This window comes from Paramormyrops kingsleyae, chromosome 3 (genome assembly GCF_048594095.1).
Source record: "Paramormyrops kingsleyae isolate MSU_618 chromosome 3, PKINGS_0.4, whole genome shotgun sequence".
Taxonomy (NCBI): domain Eukaryota; kingdom Metazoa; phylum Chordata; class Actinopteri; order Osteoglossiformes; family Mormyridae; genus Paramormyrops; species Paramormyrops kingsleyae.
In genome coordinates, this window is record NC_132799.1 from 14,492,437 (window position 1) to 14,509,229 (window position 16,793).

A 16,793-nucleotide genomic window follows, 5' to 3' on the forward strand; every position below is an offset into this window, starting at 1 on the left:
CAGAGCCTGAGGACGCTGACTATCCCCAATCTGCCCTGTCTCTCTCACCTGCCCGCAGACACGCTACATACAGTAATTCACCCGCCCGCCACTGAGTTTTCTGGGGCAAACCAAAGACACGGCGTGCAGAAGAAAAATACTCCCTTTTCAGAGCTTGTTGTCTGTCTGATTCCTCTACAGTCACTCCTCTACCATAACTACTTAACCTGTATAAAGCAAATGTTTATATCATATATTTGAATTTAGAGATGTGAGTCAGACAAAGTGCTCAGGGATACAACAGCCAGAAACTAGGCAAGCGTGTCACTAACCAGCCAGATACATACGTGTGGTGGGCACAGAACCAGCGAGGGCTGACCCTCCGCACACACTGACTCACTCACGCAGCAGTTAAACTGGGACAGTGCCCTTTGGGAGTAGGCGGGGCTTACCGAACGCCTCTGTCAGAAGGAGGAAATCACAACGCCATTTGGTATGCTACTTCCTCTCAAAAAAAAAACAAAACACTACTGTGGTTTTCCTGTTTTGTACTTTTTGCTCAGCTATCATGTCACCCCCCCCCCCCCCTCCCCCCACCTCTAACACAGATAAGTAACTACGACAGATAAAAGTCAAATGCTTGTGCAGGAATGTAAGAACTTTGCATGGGGACAGACGAGAGCGATTTGCTTCCGCAAGCTCAAAAACGTCAGAGATCTTCAGGGCTGAGTGGAGGGCAGACGGTTAATGAGTCTCACTAAGCATGATGCTGGTATAACGTGATAACGAGTTTCCAGTTAACGCTCCCGTTTATCTGGAAAGGCTCCTGACGGCTAGATTCTGAACACGGGGAGGGATACGTGATCAGGGCGCAGGCTTTCAGTAAAGCTGAGTGTGGACGTTTCAGCATGTATGGTGTTGTCGTCCCGCAGATAAACTCCACCCTGGGTCTCAGTTTATTGTTATCACTCCTACCATCCTTAGTTCACCCCCCCCCCCAGCTCACCGACAGTGGCGGAGTGCCATCGTCCTCCACGGTCACCGTGAGGCGGTACTGCTGCTGCCGCTCACGGTCGGGCGGCGAGGGTCGGGTTACGATCTCCCCGGTGACGCGGTCCATGCGGAAGGTCAGGTCCTGGTTGCCCCCGGTGATGTAGTAGAAGAGCATGGCGTTGGGTCCGATGTCCCGGTCAGTGGCTGCCACGCGCAGCACAGACGTTCCTCCACCCACGTTCTAGGCCCAAAGAGATTCGGGGTGTGAGGCCTATGTGTCGCCTCTGTTTGACGGTCCCGCCAAACAAACTGCTTCCCCAGACCCCCTGTCATCAAATCATAATCTCCAGTGGACTTTTCACAGGTATGTTTACACGAAAAATATTTCAGTTTCCTAAACCAGATAAATGAACAGGTTTCAAATGAAAGACAGCATGTCTTTAGACTGCAGGTGGAAACTGGAGTAACAGTTTTCTTAATCTGTGTTTCCCAATGCGGTCCATGGGGACCCACAGCTGGCCCAGGTTTTTGCTCCCTCCGAGCTCCCTGCCAGACAGTCCACATTTTTGCTCCCTCCCAAAACATGAACTGTCTGTGGATCCCTGAGGACCGGATTGAAAAACACTGATCTAGATAAATAAAATGAATCCTGAATTGAATACACAAGAGCTGTATGACTCCAGGTCTCAAGGACAGCAGTTTAACTGTCCAAGTGCAACGACCACATCTGTTATTATTAGTCTCTATGAGGTGTTCAGTGAATCATGAAGGCTGTGACACTTTGACACTTGGGTTCTAAGTGTCAATATGGTTAAAAGTGATAAAAGCCTGAAAAGGGAATTAAAATATTAACTGCTGTGAAGCTGGTAAGAATTTCAGTTGAACTTGCATCTCTGTGGTTAGAATCAGGAGTCGTTTCCCATGCATGTGGCACTGGGCCCCCCCGTGTTCCCTGGGCCCCCCCCGTGTTCCCAGGGCCCCCCCGTGTTCCCTGGGCGCACCTCGCTCACGCTGACGTTGTAGCCATTCCGGCTTTGGATGATTGGGGGGTTGTCATTGACATCCAGGATGTTGACGGTGAGGGTGAGCTCACTGAATCGGGGAGGGGAGCCATTGTCTGTTGCCCTCACCTGCAACGAAACACGTGTAAACATCACAGGTATGATGCTGATATTCAATAATATAATAATAATAATAATTTAACACTTTTATTAATCCCCATGGGGAAATTCTTTTTACGCCTCCCTCAACTTGCTCTTTGTAGAGCAAGCTGTCCGCGAAGCTGACCCGCAGACCTGCTGAGGCTGGGCTTGAACCGGCGACCTTGTGATTACAGGCACACAGCTTAGCCCACTGAGCCACACGCTGCCCCTATGTAAAATCTGCCCCCACGCTGCCCCTATTCAATGTAAAATCTGACATCCATCTGTCCATTTTCCATACTCGCTTGTCCTATGCAGGACTTTGGGGATCTGGAGCCTATCCTGGAATCTGTGGGGGCAAGGCAGGGAACGTGGGGGTAAGGCAGGGAACAAGGGGGGAAGGCGGGGAACAAGGAGGGAAGGCAGGGAACAAGGGGAGAAGGCAGGGAACAAGGAGGGAAGGCAGGGAACAAGGGGAGAAGGCGGGGAACAAGGAGGGAAGGCAGGGAACAAGGGGAGAAGGCGGGGAACAAGGGGGGAAGGCGGGGAACAAGGGGGGAAGGCAGGGAACAAGGAGGGAAGGCAGGGAACAAGGAGGGAAGGCAGGGAACAAGGGGAGAAGGCAGGGAACAAGGAGGGAAGGCAGGGAACAAGGGGGGAAGGCAGGGAACAAGGGGGGAAGGCAGGGAACAAGGGGAGAAGGCAGGGAACAAAGGGGGAAGGCAGGGAACAAGGGGAGAAGGCAGGGAACAAGGGGGGAAGGCAGGGAACAAGGGGGGAAGGCAGGGAACAAGGGGAGAAGGCAGGGAACAAGGGGGGAAGGCAGGGAACAAGGGGAGAAGGCAGGGAACAAGGGGGGAAGGCAGGGAACAAGGGGGGAAGGCAGGGAACAAGGGGAGAAGGCAGGGAACAAGGAGGGAAGGCAGGGAACAAGGAGGGAAGGCAGGGAACAAGCCAGGACAGGGCAGCCACCCCTTACAGGGCAGACAAATCGAACACTTCCGATCACAGTCCCTATCCGCAGAGCCCCACCCTACCGATCCTTCCACAATGACACACGATGGCCTCACCTTAAGAAGGTAGCGGTCCACAGTTTCCCGGTCGAGGGCTGAGTTGACGTGGATCTCCCCGTAGGTGTTGTTGGTGGTGCGAACCTCAAACACGTCACGCATGTTGCCGGCCACCAGAGTGAAGTTAACCTGAGGCAGCCAATTAGGCACATACAGGAAATAAGCTTGCAGGTATTTCAGTCCGCCTTGTGGCTGGATATGGGGCTTACACAGGCATGTTAGAGGGAAAACCGCAACACTGGAAACTCTTCTCTTCAATAAACACTCAGGATGCCTTTAATAAACGTGCACTCTGCTGCCTTTAAGTGCTCCTCCGTCTCCCCATACCTTCCCGCCTTACCAGTCCGTTATTCCCAGCATCCTTGTCCCGAGCCAGCACCACCGCCACCCTCTTCCCGATGGGAGTGCTCTCCGGAATCTCGACGGACACATCCGACGTGATGTCAAATTCAGGGCTATTATCATTCTCATCCAATACAGTGACTGATACCTGCCAAGAGGTGCACAAACAGCCACTGGATGCTGTACAGCAAGTTTGGGCAGCAAAGTTTCCAGTCCACACAGACACCTCCTGTTCTCCAAGTCAAACTGGGGAACTCAGGTTCTAGGTTGTCCTGAGGTTGGGCTTCTCTCCCCATTACATTACTGCACTGTACCTGTCATTTTATCAGAATTATATTTTATGGCTACAATGTACAACATGCATTAGGGGAAATGTTCAATAACTGGATTAGGATGTATTCTGGCACAAAAGAGATTCTTAAATAAGGTATACATTCAATTGCTTATGGTGTTGAGACAAATGAAACATAAACTGCCGAAAAACATTTTCAGATCCACAAAATATGAGAGAAGTAGAAAAAGAAAGTTCAGCGGAGAAAGGAAGTATATAAATAAACAGTATGCACAGAAATTGATGTTACCTTCTGCAAATCCGTGAGGGCGCGGGAGAAAAATAACAAGATGGATCATTTCTATGAAAAAAAATTATCAAAATGTTTGCAAGACTGTCAGATTTTGCACAATGTTCCTCTGTTGTTTTGGGGTAACGTAACACAATAGTTGCTCAATTTAAGAAACTGCATTTTAAGAAACTGTAAACACAACAAAATTGCTTAAATATATAAATAATTTGTCCTTCTCTCTATATTACTCACGGGGATCAATAAAATATCAATTATTATTATTATTATTATTATTATTATTATTCCAACCGCTAATTCAGTATGGGGTCATGGAGTGGAACTGAGGGCTAATGCTATTTAATGATGAAACACAAGTAATAAACTGGAAAGCAGAATTTACCACAGTGGAATCTTTTTTGGGTCCCCCATCATCAGCAACCACTGTCAGGGTGTAGAAGTCCCCTTTCTCCCGGTCCAGCAAGCCTGTGACGGTGATGCGTCCCTTACAGGGAGACAGACAGAGAGACAGGTTCGGGGGGGGGGGGGGGCAGAGGCCAAGGCGAGTCAGCCATGGTGTGCGGCCAGGCCCCCGCTTTGACACTACCCTCGCAAACTGGGCTGCTGCCATTAATGGAGGCAGAAAGAGTGTCACAGGCAATCGGCTAGTAAGGTCTGCGCAGGCTCTCATGCAGCACTCAGAAAACATGGATATCAAGGATGTTGTGGTTAAAATCAATGCTTCCCAACTCATCAGACTTTCAATGAGTTGCAGGCTTAAGAATAAATGTTACTAATTTGTGTTGCGACTGAATAAGGAATTCTGTGAGTCTAAAGGCTATTGCAGGCCCCCTTGTGTAAACTTGCCTGAAAATCTCCATAGTTGGCAACCCAACTGCATTGCTATTCTGATGATGTTCCAAACATAAATCACCTTCCCCCCCCAAAACTCACTGTGACAGAAGTGAGGTTCCGGTTACTGAGTGCTGCACAGAACGTCAAGGCGGATCCACTCACAGTGACGCTGTCTATCTTGAAGAGCGCCAGGGCCGCTGGAGATGTGTCAGGGTCAAAGCGGTACGACAGCTGGTTGAGGTTGTCGGCGGACCGTGCGCGGACCTGCACCACCTCTGTGCCGGTGGGGATGTTCTCACGCAGGGTGGCCTCGTAGGAGGCCGAGAGGAAGGCCACCACCTCATCCAGCTCATTGAGCAGCGTGACGTAGACGGTGCAATAGCCACGGTGGAAGGGGGGCAGCTGGTCCGTGGCCGACACGTTCATTAAGTAGCTGGTCTTGGTCTCGTAGTCCAGGTAATCCACCGTGGTCACCAGGCCGGTGCTCACGTCCACCTCAAACTTCCGGTCCGAACCTGAAACTATGGCATAAGCGACGGCTCCACCGTCACCTGGCGGAGTGGGCAGGGGGGATGGAGAAGAGGTAACACATTTTATACGTGTTTCAGGCAGTGACAGACACAACATTACAGTGGTGACTAAGGAACTGAAGAAATATTAGACTGAAAGGAAGAATTCCAGTTTGAGCTGATGTCTTCCCCGAGCCTCGCTAAAAGCTAATGCTAAGTACCCAATGGAACACCCATCACCTCGAGGAAGGCGCTTATCTAAACCATAAACACATGGTCCCTCCTTCACAGGGCCCCGCTGCAGCAGGGCGGGGGTGCAGGGGTGCGTGTGTACCTGTGTCTGGGTCGGTGGCTCTGACCACAATCACAGAGGTGCCAATTCCGGCCGTCTCCCGCAAGCCCAAGCGGTTGTACTGCTGCTGGGTGAAGACTGGTGGCTCGTCGTTGGCATCCTCCACGTAAACAATCACCTGCAGGTTGGCAACACATCCCTCAGAACCTCACTCTTCCACGCACCAAAAAATACCAGCAAACCTACTATAGTGTTTTCAAACATACAGTACCAGGACACACCTACCTATAGAAAGGTTTATTTGCACTATTCACTACCTTTTAGAATAATTATAAAGATATCAAAACTATAAAATAACATACGGAATTATGCACTGACCAAAAAAGTAGCAAACTAAAAAGTCAATTGTTGGGAGACAAGTCTGTCGGTTGGGACTCAGAAGGTTGCCAGTTCAAATCCCTGGGTCATCAGAGTGACGCCACCACTGGGCCCTTGAGCGAGGCCCTTAACCCCAGTTTCTCCAGGGACTGGCTGACCCTACTGTCTCCTCTATGCCAGTTCCATGTGGTGGCCTCCTGGGATGCTTTCCCAGCTGTCCTGACGGAGATCCCGCATATATGCTCAGTCCTCATTGGCTGCTTTTCCTTCACTTTCTGGTCAAACTCCTCCAAACCCATTTCTGCTGTGTTTATGTCAGGTGGCCAGGTCACGTGATGCGACACTCTATCACTCTCCTTTGTAGGCGGCTTGGCTTGTGGTATCCTTGCCAGCAGGAACAACTTATGGAGTTAGTAAGTCTGTCCTGGACAGTATAGCTTAGCTATTCACTGCTCTGGGGTCATTTTCACATGTCCTTCCTGGCAGAATCACTCCAGGCTGTTCAAGTGATTCTGATGAAGTTTGTGCGGTTTTATAAGGGTGCCTCTGCACGGCAGTGAGGGCTCTGACCGAGACCATATAGAACATTCACCTTTTCCTTCCGTGTTCACTATAGTGTTACTTTAACGGTGCCTCTGCACGGCAGTGAGGGCTCTGACCGAGACCATATAGAACATTCACCTTTTCCTTCCGTGTTCACTGTAGTGTTACTTTAACGGTGCCTCTGCACGGCAGTGAGGGCTCTGACCGAGACCATATAGAACATTCACCTTTTCCTTCCGTGTTCACTATAGTGTTACTTTAACGGTGCCTCTGCACGGCAGTGAGGGCTCTGACCGAGACCATATAGAACATTCACCTTTTCCTTCCGTGTTCACTGTAGTGTTACTTTAACGGTGCCTCTGCACGGTAGTGAGGGCTCTGACCGAGACCATATAGAACATTCACCTTTTCCTTCCGTGTTCACTGTAGTGTTACTTTAACGGTGCCTCTGCACGGTAGTGAGGGCTCTGACCGAGACCATATAGAACATTCACCTTTTCCTTCCGTGTTCACTGTAGTGTTACTTTAACGGTGCCTCTGCACGGCAGTGAGGGCTCTGACTGAGACCATATAGAACATTCACCTTTTCCTTCCGTGTTCACTGTAGTGTTACTTTAACGGTGCCTCTGCACGGTAGTGAGGGCTCTGACCGAGACCATATAGAACATTCACCTTTTCCTTCTGTATTCACTATAGTGTTACTTTAATCTTCAGTTTGGGATCATTGTCCGGCTGAGAGAAGCGTTGGTCTCTTCACTTCCCTGATGCAGGTTTCTTTGCAGAAGTTTACTTTATTAGCTGAGTCCCCGTTGATGGAAATCATCAGCACTGCCAGATGTGATCAGCACCACCCTTCACTGAAGCTGTGGAGATGTTTAAGCCTTGTGAAATGGTAGATTTGTGCCACACATATATTTTTGAATTCTGGTTAAAAAGCTCCTTCCCACGCCCATGTGACCAAAGTCTCTTTTCCCAGATTGCATCAAGCTTTTCTTTTCGCAAACCTGAAACGTGCTTCCCCGCACCTCCTTTTGGGTAATAGCTTCTCTTGCACCATCTTCCCCTACCAGCCAGCCTTATGCAGACCTCTCGATATGGCTGGTTGGGGAGCCTTGACTCCACCACTGAACTTTGCGGATCCTTCAAAGAGATTTCTGGCCCCAGTGTGGGTTTCTCCGAAGCCTCCTTCTCCTTTCTGTGGAGTGACAACCTTTTCCATGCAGTGTCTGGTGGCTGGACGGAGTTTCCAGTTCCTGATAAATAAACCACTGGTGCCCCGTGGGACATCCCAAAGCTGCTTTTATTACTAGCTTACGCATTTCTTTATTTATTTCTATAATTTCTCTTTTGTCTCCATTTTCTCGGCTTCCCTTCAGATTCACAACCCTAATAATGATCCTCACCTGTAGGGTTTCCATTCAGAAAGAGTGGAAGTTATTTTAATAATTCACAGGTAGAGGTCAGTTTGTAAACTCTGAGCTCCTGCAACACATGCAGTGAATACTAATGCAAAGAGTCTATTTCAGTTTTTTATTTTCTTAAGAATAGTTTCTAGCGAGGGGTGGTGCACAGCACTGCTGCCTCACTCCTCAAGGCCCTGGGTTAGAGTCTCAGCCATTGCATGCTCTCCCAGTGTCACTCTGGGATTTCTTCCAGTTACTGCAGTTTCCCCCCACAGTCCAAAACATGCTGAGACTAACTGCAGTTAACAAATTGCCTGTAGGTGTGAGTGTGTGAGTGTGTGTGTGTGTGTGTGTGTGTGTGAATGTGCCCCATCCTGGGTTGCTCCCTGCTTTGTGCCCGTAGGCTCCAGACTCCTTCCAACCCTGAATAGGACAAGCGGTTTCAGAAGATGGATGGATAGTTTCTAGTGTAAAACACTGACACTTAAATAAAAAGTAATTTTTTATTTTCTCTGATTTGTCATTTAGTAACAGAGAGAAACAGGCAGGGGTCTAGATGCTTCTGCATGTTCCTGTATATACATTTGTCTGTTAATCAGTTGTCACTGCACTGTACAGTGCTTATTAAGACGATTTTTTTGTTCGTCAAGCAAAAATCCTTGAGGCACTTCCCCTCACAGTCTCTGACCTTCTCTGGTGTCATTGGTTTTTGTAGGCATGTGTGAAATGACAGGCTGCCCCATTTTGTTCTGCATCACCCTTTCGTCTTTCATGTCTCACTTTTGATGTTTTCTTTTTTCACAGATCAAATCTAAATGTGTTTTGCTCATCGTGGCTCCCATCTATCTGCCGGATAAACTGTGATTTTGCATTAACCCTGCATTAATTTTCATATAGGAATGCCATTAGTCCTATACGCCGATCAGCCATAACATTAAAACCACCTGCCTAATATTATGCAGGCACCCGTCGAGGTATGGACTCCACAAGACCTCTGAAGGTGTCCTGTGGTATCTGGCACCAAGACATTAGCAGCAGATCCTGTAAAGTCCTCTAAGTTGTGAGGTGGGGCCTCCATGGATCGGACTTGTGTGTCCAGCAAATCCTACAGATGCTTGATTGAACTGAGATCTGGGGCATTTGGAGGCCAAATCAAAACTCTTTTTCATGCTCCTCAAGCCATTCCTGAACAATTTTTGCAGTGTGACTGGGCTTTTAGCGGTGAGAAAGGGTCAGCATGGGCACTCTGACTGGTCTGCGACAGTGCAGCTCCATACACAGCAAGCTGGGATGCATTATGACACCTTTCTGTCATAGTCAGCATTAACTTTCTCAGCAATCTGTGCTGCAGTAGCTCCCCCATGGAATCAGACGGACGGGTTAATAGCCTTTGCACTCCACACTGGTCAATGAGCCTTGGGCACTTTCAGAAGCCCCCCCCCCCCCACCACTTCACCCACATTAAGCTCTGCACGCTGCCCCGGTCCCTGTTGCAGGCCACCTGCTCCAGCAGCCCCCCCTGTCCTGCCCCCCCCTCACCCGCACTGAGCTCCGCATGCTGCCCTGGTCGCTGTTGTACGCTTCCACCTCCAGCACGTGTGAGCCGCTGTTCTCCCGGTCCAGGGCTCGCTCGCCCCGCGTCACCAGCCCCGTCAGCCCGTTGATGTTGAACTGCCGGTTGATGTTCCCTGTGAAGGAGCGAGGCGGGCGTGCGGCACTCAGAAAGCAGCGCTCAGTGTCAGACAAACACCCAGCCGTAAAACAGCTCTGCCATATTCAGGAATCAATACCAAATTTTTAAGCCCCATTCAATTAAGTCTGAGATGTTATCATGATAAATTACAGCCCTCATGACACATTATGCAAGTGACTGCTCAAAGAGACCAATTTATTCATTTTAACTCACTCATTTAAGTGCTTTAAATGCACCTGGCTGCCAATCCTGTGAAGTGCCATTTTGCCATATAGTTATGCACACTAAACATACACCTGGCAACACCTCTCTTGGCTTCTGATTGGTCACTGACGCAGTACAGTCGAATGAGGGGTCTTGTCGGGTACAGGCCCTCAAACTCACTCTTCCTCTCATACATACATACTGTAGGCATACACAGTTTTTCTATACCGTAAGTGTTCACATTGCCTATTTTCTGCTGTGTTCTTTAATGAATATTGACTGCAAAGGGCAAAGTGTTTTTGTTTTCTTGTTTAGTGAGTGGATGCTTATTGTGCATATTTTCAGCTGCAGGACAGGATGAAGTTAGAGGTCACCCCCCCACCCACCCTGGGCACTTACCAGACAGTATCCTGTACAAAACTCTACCGTTTTCTCCCTGGTCTGCATCTGTGGCTTGCACCTGTGTTGAAACACACACACACACACACACACACACACACACACACACACACACACACACACACACACAGGTTTGTAATTATATCATTGTGGGGACTTGCCATTCATTTCTATGGAAAAAACTCTAATCCCAACATGACGACCCTAACCAGCCCTAACTTTACCCGTAAGTAACCAAACTAAATATGAGACTTTTTGCATTTTTAGTTTTTCGATTGCGTTCACAAATATTTGCGGGGACCTGAAAAATGGTTCCCACAACGTCAAAATAATAGGTTTTGATTACGTTGTGGGGAACATTTGGTCCCCACAACGTAAAATAAACATAATCCGCCCCCCCCCCCCCCCAACCACACACACACACACACACACTGACAAGGTGAGGCATACCCTAATATAGTTATTCCACATGCCCATGCACACTACCACCCTACAAACAAACACTCCCACACACACACACACAGTGAGGAGGGACAAAATTACCACACAAATAATATTAATAATAGTAAGAGTCTCAGAATGCAGACTGTCTGATGCAGCTGCTCCTTACACATGCACACACACTCATAGAAGTAGCTGGCAGGAACGTCATCCCTGACTGCGCTCCCCCCCTCCCCCGCTTCCACCTCCTGCTAACTAATGCGCTACCATGGCAACCCCTCGGCGACGCAGACCGCCCCTCCCGTGACGGCGAGCCTTTCTTGTAAACGCGGGCACCTTTGGAGAAGCACAGAACAAAGAGGCCAGCGCAGCACTTCAGCTCAGCCGGTGTGGCGCGCAGACCGTACGCGCGCAGACCGTATGCAGACTGCGCGGGGCGGCTGCACTGCTGCCTTAACGCCCCCTTTTCAGGCGTTCAATGGATTAAATTAAAAAAATAAAAATAAACTCAGTGGTCTGAGGAGGATGAGAACATTTCAGGAACTTCAGCTTCAACCTGATTAAACACAGATTGACTCTGATTGGCTACCAGACGTTTGAGCCCAAATTAGCTGCTTTCAACACAGAGATTCATACCCCTTTATTGTGGTCACTTTGGACAGACACGTAGAGAAGTGTCACAAAAAAAGAATATTCATGTCAACTGACTCATACATAGCAACTATGCACCTAGTTACTGTCACACACACATAGAGCCAGCAGACCCTGCTTTGCTCTCATTAGCTTGATAAAGGGCTTTTTTGGCGTGGGGGGGAGTGAGTGCTGGCTGGATGGGTAGAGTGGGGGCTCAGGCTTGAGGGTGATGAATGGGATATACAAGCTAGACTGTGCCATTCACAGCACTACAGGGGTGCACAACTTCCACGGTAAAGTACATTTCATAAAGATAAAAACCAACACGCAAAATCTCGCATCGGAACGTGAGAATATAATGTAAAAGTGCTACTTTATGGTTTGAGGCATTCTGCATTTTTATGAATTAAAATTACAAAATAAAAAAAGTCAGGTTGATAATTCCTTTACCCATGGTTGACCCCCCCCCCCCCCCCCCCCAAATCCAACCCCCCAGTTTTCTCTTTTTCACCTCCAAGAGAAACTGCAATTGGAGAAGTTGGGAAAGTTGGGACTTGGTGAAACGGCTTCTCTCGGTGGTTGAGGTAAATACTGATGTATTTTCAATGTCACCACATTATGAACTTTTCTTAGGAACGTTTCCCTCTTTGTGTATTTCTGTATTACCGTCCTCAACAGACAATTTTTTGATATTGTATGAGTAGGTGCGCATTAGTGTGTGTGAATGTGACGTTACTGGTGTTACCGTGGTAATTAAGAGTAACAGACGCCACTCCGCAAGATTTTATCCATGTTTTATCCATGTTTAGCTATTTATGCAGAATGAGGACAAAAAAAAACTAAATTCTTCTGTGTTGGTCCTGGGGGAGGATATCAGTACTAACCAAGCAAACAGTGTGAATTTGATTTGTAAAAGAGATGAAAGACGTACAGTAGACTGATCTTGGTATAAATTGTATTGTGTGCCTGTGTGCAATTAAATGAGGAGGGGCTAAGAATCTCAGAGTTATAGTGAGTACGCATGTGTGAATTTTAATTGCTGAATGGAAGAGGACAGGCCAGTGACAGGCGGGTTTGTGTGACTATTTTATCTGGCAGGTGCAGCCAGCAGGGATCACATGTGTGAGCTGGAAGGGGGATTGCAGACCTGTGGCTCTGACACGATCTCCGCCACATTTCTGTCAGAGACCTCCTCTCAAAACTGACTTTATCAGTTTATGGCCCAGTGCCCCCCCCCACGAACCAATACGTTCTACATTGTTTCCACTGAATGAGACCCGATGACATTTACAAACATTATGGTTAAGATCTGTGACTTGGGGCAGTGCCCAAGGGGTGGAGGAGGTGTACAGGGCGGGGGGGGGGGGGGGGCGTAGAACTGTGGTCCCAGGGAGGGTGGGTTGCTGGGGGAGGTTCACAGCAACAACGACTATTTGTAAAATGCTGCAGAAATAATCTTGTTCGGTCAGTTATTAAGCAACTATGTAATTGCCTGAAATGTCAGTGCATGCAAAGATGTGTGTGTACTTGCTGCCACTACCAGGCCCAACCAGAAAAGTCTGCTGACTTTGCTACTCAAAGTTTTAGGTAGTGCAGGATTTATTAAACTGAATGTATTTTCCAACAATTAGAAAAGGCATAAGAGACAGGATTTTTTTAAAGGGTTTGGTGAGATTTCTGTTTGGTCCCGCGGCCGGAACCGCCGACTCCAGAGGGTTAAAGCAGAGGTGGCATTGGCGTAAGGGCATCCTGGCCTGTGTGGACCCGAGCTGTGTTCACGTGCTGGAGAATATGAGCTCAAGCCAAGCGAAAGCTGAGAGGCGCACAAATGGTAAAGGTCACGATTGTGAGGGGAAATGAGGGACGTGCGAGCGGAAGCAGTGCCATCTAGCAAAGCGGCAGGCGGGGGCCGCGTGAGCGGGGGCAGGCTGTAGACAGTTACAGCAGCAAGATGCTGATTAAGCTATTAATGATGAACTAAATTTGCAATAAATGAGCAATGAGAGGAGGAAATATAGCAGAGCTGTGAAGGGTATGCATTGCTGGTTAAGTCCCATGACAAGCTGTGCCCCACAGTGAAGTACTTAATGTGTAAAGTGCATAGTGCCCCGGTTAAAAAGTTCAGCTGAATAATAATGTGCTCATCCTTCATTTCTACCCAGATCCATAAAACATGAGCACCCCAGTGATCAACACTTCCTCCTTCCCTCCGACGGAGGCGCTGTCCATGAATTTCAGCAGCCCCCCCAGCCCCACCTTACTACCAGCTGCCCTGTCCCCCCCGCTCCCCACCATCATCGTCGTGTTCTGCCTCTTCATCCTCTTTCTGAGCTGTGCCACCTTCCTGGCTGTGTGCAGGCCATCTACAGGGGCGGGGCTCCCCCATGGGGGGTGTGGCCTTGGGGAGCCCCTCCCTTGCAGCCCATCCCCGCCCAGTGAGCCACAGCTGCGCCTGTGGAAGCGGCTGGGCTCCATGCGTCGCTCCCTGACGTCTTCATTCCGGAGGCCCCCCCAGCGACGGCCTGACAGGAGGGCGTCGCCGTCTACCACCCCCCCGCCACACCTCAGTGTGCCCTGCCTCTATGACCATGCCACTGAGATCTGACCGCCCCCCCCCCACGGAAGCTCCTGCTGACCGCACCTGCTCCCTGTTGCCAGACTGCAACGAAGGAATCTACCATAACATTCGGGTGGCTTGAATGCAGAGAGGATGATGGGAAATGAAGTTCAGAGTCAATTTAAGCCTCACCTCTCAAAGGCAATGTCACAATATCATGTATTAACTGGACTTGCAGGGTGATGTTAATTCAGAATAAGGCTGGGAGGACCGTAACTGTGGGTAGTCAGCACCACAAATAGGGAAGAGGCTGCAATTACGTTCATCCTACGTTCTCCTAACACTAGTGCCTAACCTTGCCTTTATTATCCTCTTTTAGTGGTTAAATGGATGGCCTTTCTTTCTAAGCTTAAGACGCCATCCCTGATGCAAAGTTGGGGGCAGAGGTAGAAAGGGGAGAGGCTCTGTCTATCATAGACAGAACCTAGAAGTTACTACACCAGGATGAAACTATCACCAAATCACAAACCCATTGAAACAGAATTATTCTGTGTATGCAATAACACAGATACAAATGAGTTTCCTGCAAACATCTCAGCAAACAAGCTGGGTCAGTGCGACTTGACTACTTCACAGATCTGTTATAAGTTCACGAGAGGCCAGAGGGACCTGCACGTGAACTTGTGAACTTGTAAACAAATGCTGCGCAAACCTTTTACTGAGGCAGAAGGCGGTTTCGCCTGCTCCTGCTCTTCATGAGAGACTGCGCGCATTCGGCTCTGCCTCGGCACTGATGTAGTAACACTTCATCTCTCACTTGACTGTTTACACAAGAACCTGTCAGGCTTCCCACCCGGTACACTCCATCATGCCAACATGCTCCCCATGAATGGGTCTTAACATGCCGGACTGTACCATCTCAGCAAAACTGCCGAGAGGAAGGGTGTGTCTTTGGACCCTACCATCACAATGTAGCATCTCTTTGAGGGGTGCATGTTCTTCCTCCACTAAACTGACATTTCCTGAAAGGAGCTTCTTAGGTAACTACTTTTTGAGGCATTCCTCCTTAGACAAAAGCCGGGGGGATCTGATTTTAATTTTAACTACTTTATATTGTTACTATTGAAAGCTGCAGCACAAGTAGCACAGCTAATAGCTGAATCATGATTGGGGTTAATGGTTCATTCCAGGCCAGTCTCAGTCTCTAATGTGAGTGTCAGCATAACTCTATGACCATCTCACCGTTTTCTCCTTAAACATACATACACTCATTGATCTACTTCTTTCCAAAGTTCTACAGCTGTTTTCCATCAAGTGCCTCTCTTATGATGCAATCCATCCATTTTTATAAGACAATAAAAAAAGAAGACTTTCCCGGTATGAGTATTCTGTTTCGCGAGCGTGTGTGCCAGTCTAGGTGTGTGTACCTGCAGGATGTTCGTGCCACGTGGAATGGTCTCCAGCACGCTGGTCTCGTAGCTGTTCTGTAGGAAAATGGGCCGGTTGTCATTGACGTCGAGCACCTCCACGTACACGGTAGCCGTCCCGGTTCTCCTACTTCCAGCCGGGCCGTTGTCTGATTTGAGCACAGGCAGAAGGGCGGTGAGAGATGGACAGGCCCAGAGACAAAACCGTGGAATCTGTTCTCTTGGTCAAAAGGCCTCGTTTGTTTTTTGTTTTTTTTTGCCCGTCTGCCTACAACTCAACAGGTTGCATGCAGGTTTGAGGTCACTGTTTGCAAGGTGTTTTACCCAGATTTTTCTTGAGCAGCAGAACATGCGAACAGCTCAGTTACTCCACAGTGTGAGGATAAACAGGAAACCTCAAAGATCTTTAGCTCACGGCAGTAAAGGGAAACAAAGGAACTGCAAAATCACTTAAAAAATTAAATATAAAGTGGTGGATTTGCATGCATCGCCTGACTGCTTGACGGCAGGGCGATAAGGAAGCCCTCAAGTATAACGGCAACTACCGAAGACGTTTTAAGTTTAGCGACACACAGCTTTACAAAGAGCAAACATCTGGCAGGAAACAGTTAGCGGATGCGTGCAGATCACATATTTGTGTATCTGCGGTAGAATGAGTTTCACACATACCCCTCTCCCAAGTATGGAGCCACTCACCGATGGCCTCGATGACAAGGGTGTAGGAGGCCTGACTCTCTCGGTCCAGGCCGACCACAGTGCGGACGACACCGTTCCGAAATCCTACGCTGAACTTTCCGTCTTCGTTTCCACCTGGGAGAGGGCAGCTGTTTGTGATCGCAGGGCAAACAGTCTCCTCTTTGAATTTTTATTTAGCCCTGCTGGTTGTAGCCGCTAACAAATAAAGAGGTAGTGTGTGGCTCAGTAGGTTAGAACACGGTCACTGTGGCCTGCCATCGGAGGGTTGTTGGTTCAAATCCCAAGGCTGGCAGACTAATGGTGACATAGGGCCCCTGAGCAAGGCCCTTAATCCCCATCTCCAGCGGAGCTGCAGGCTGGCTGACCCTGTGCTGTGACCCCCAAGCTTGCTCTCAGCTGTGTAGAGTATGTGTCTCATAGAGAGCAAGATGGGATTGGCGAAACAGCACTTTCCTCAGAGGGATCAATAAAGTACCACTATTCTATACTTAAGGGCTGTAAATAACCCTGATGTCCATGCCTGGTGATTGTTGGGTAAGTTCTGGTTCCTACACTCTTTCCCACAAATACAGAGATAAAAGTAACGGGGGCGGCCGACCACACTGTGGATTCCAGCAGCCGTGGGCTGTGACCTCTGACCTCTAGCCGTGTGGAGTGAGAATACAGTGGCTGACTGC

The 16,793-nt window shown here is 48.8% G+C and overlaps 2 protein-coding genes across 2 annotated transcripts in view; one reads left to right on the top strand and one right to left on the bottom strand.

Annotated features, from left to right (window-relative positions):
• Nucleotides 1-16,793, bottom strand: part of cdh23 (cadherin-related 23) — a 187,125-nt gene that overhangs the window by 37,390 nt on the left and 132,942 nt on the right. The window contains exons 26-37 of the mRNA XM_072709700.1: nucleotides 16,117-16,230; nucleotides 15,421-15,569; nucleotides 10,363-10,423; nucleotides 9,606-9,754; nucleotides 5,785-5,920; nucleotides 5,104-5,492; nucleotides 4,490-4,591; nucleotides 4,108-4,110; nucleotides 3,525-3,674; nucleotides 3,185-3,313; nucleotides 1,974-2,102; nucleotides 986-1,213 (exon numbers count right to left, since the gene is read on the bottom strand). Of these exons, the coding sequence (XP_072565801.1) occupies nucleotides 986-1,213; nucleotides 1,974-2,102; nucleotides 3,185-3,313; nucleotides 3,525-3,674; nucleotides 4,108-4,110; nucleotides 4,490-4,591; nucleotides 5,104-5,492; nucleotides 5,785-5,920; nucleotides 9,606-9,754; nucleotides 10,363-10,423; nucleotides 15,421-15,569; nucleotides 16,117-16,230 (1,739 nt within the window). The remainder of the gene's footprint in view (nucleotides 1-985; nucleotides 1,214-1,973; nucleotides 2,103-3,184; nucleotides 3,314-3,524; nucleotides 3,675-4,107; nucleotides 4,111-4,489; nucleotides 4,592-5,103; nucleotides 5,493-5,784; nucleotides 5,921-9,605; nucleotides 9,755-10,362; nucleotides 10,424-15,420; nucleotides 15,570-16,116; nucleotides 16,231-16,793) is intronic.
• On the top strand, nucleotides 11,953-15,368 carry LOC111839971 (uncharacterized). Its single transcript, XM_023804318.2, has 2 exons — nucleotides 11,953-12,020; nucleotides 13,599-15,368. Exon 2 carries the CDS (start codon nucleotides 13,610-13,612, stop codon nucleotides 14,039-14,041), a length of 432 nt encoding a protein of 143 aa, XP_023660086.1. The 5' UTR covers nucleotides 11,953-12,020; nucleotides 13,599-13,609; the 3' UTR covers nucleotides 14,042-15,368.

Bases quoted from the DNA above. Each gene is read 5' to 3' on its own strand.
- LOC111839971 (XM_023804318.2), top strand. From the start codon at position 13,610: ATGAGCACCCCAGTGATCAACACTTCCTCCTTCCCTCCGACGGAGGCG.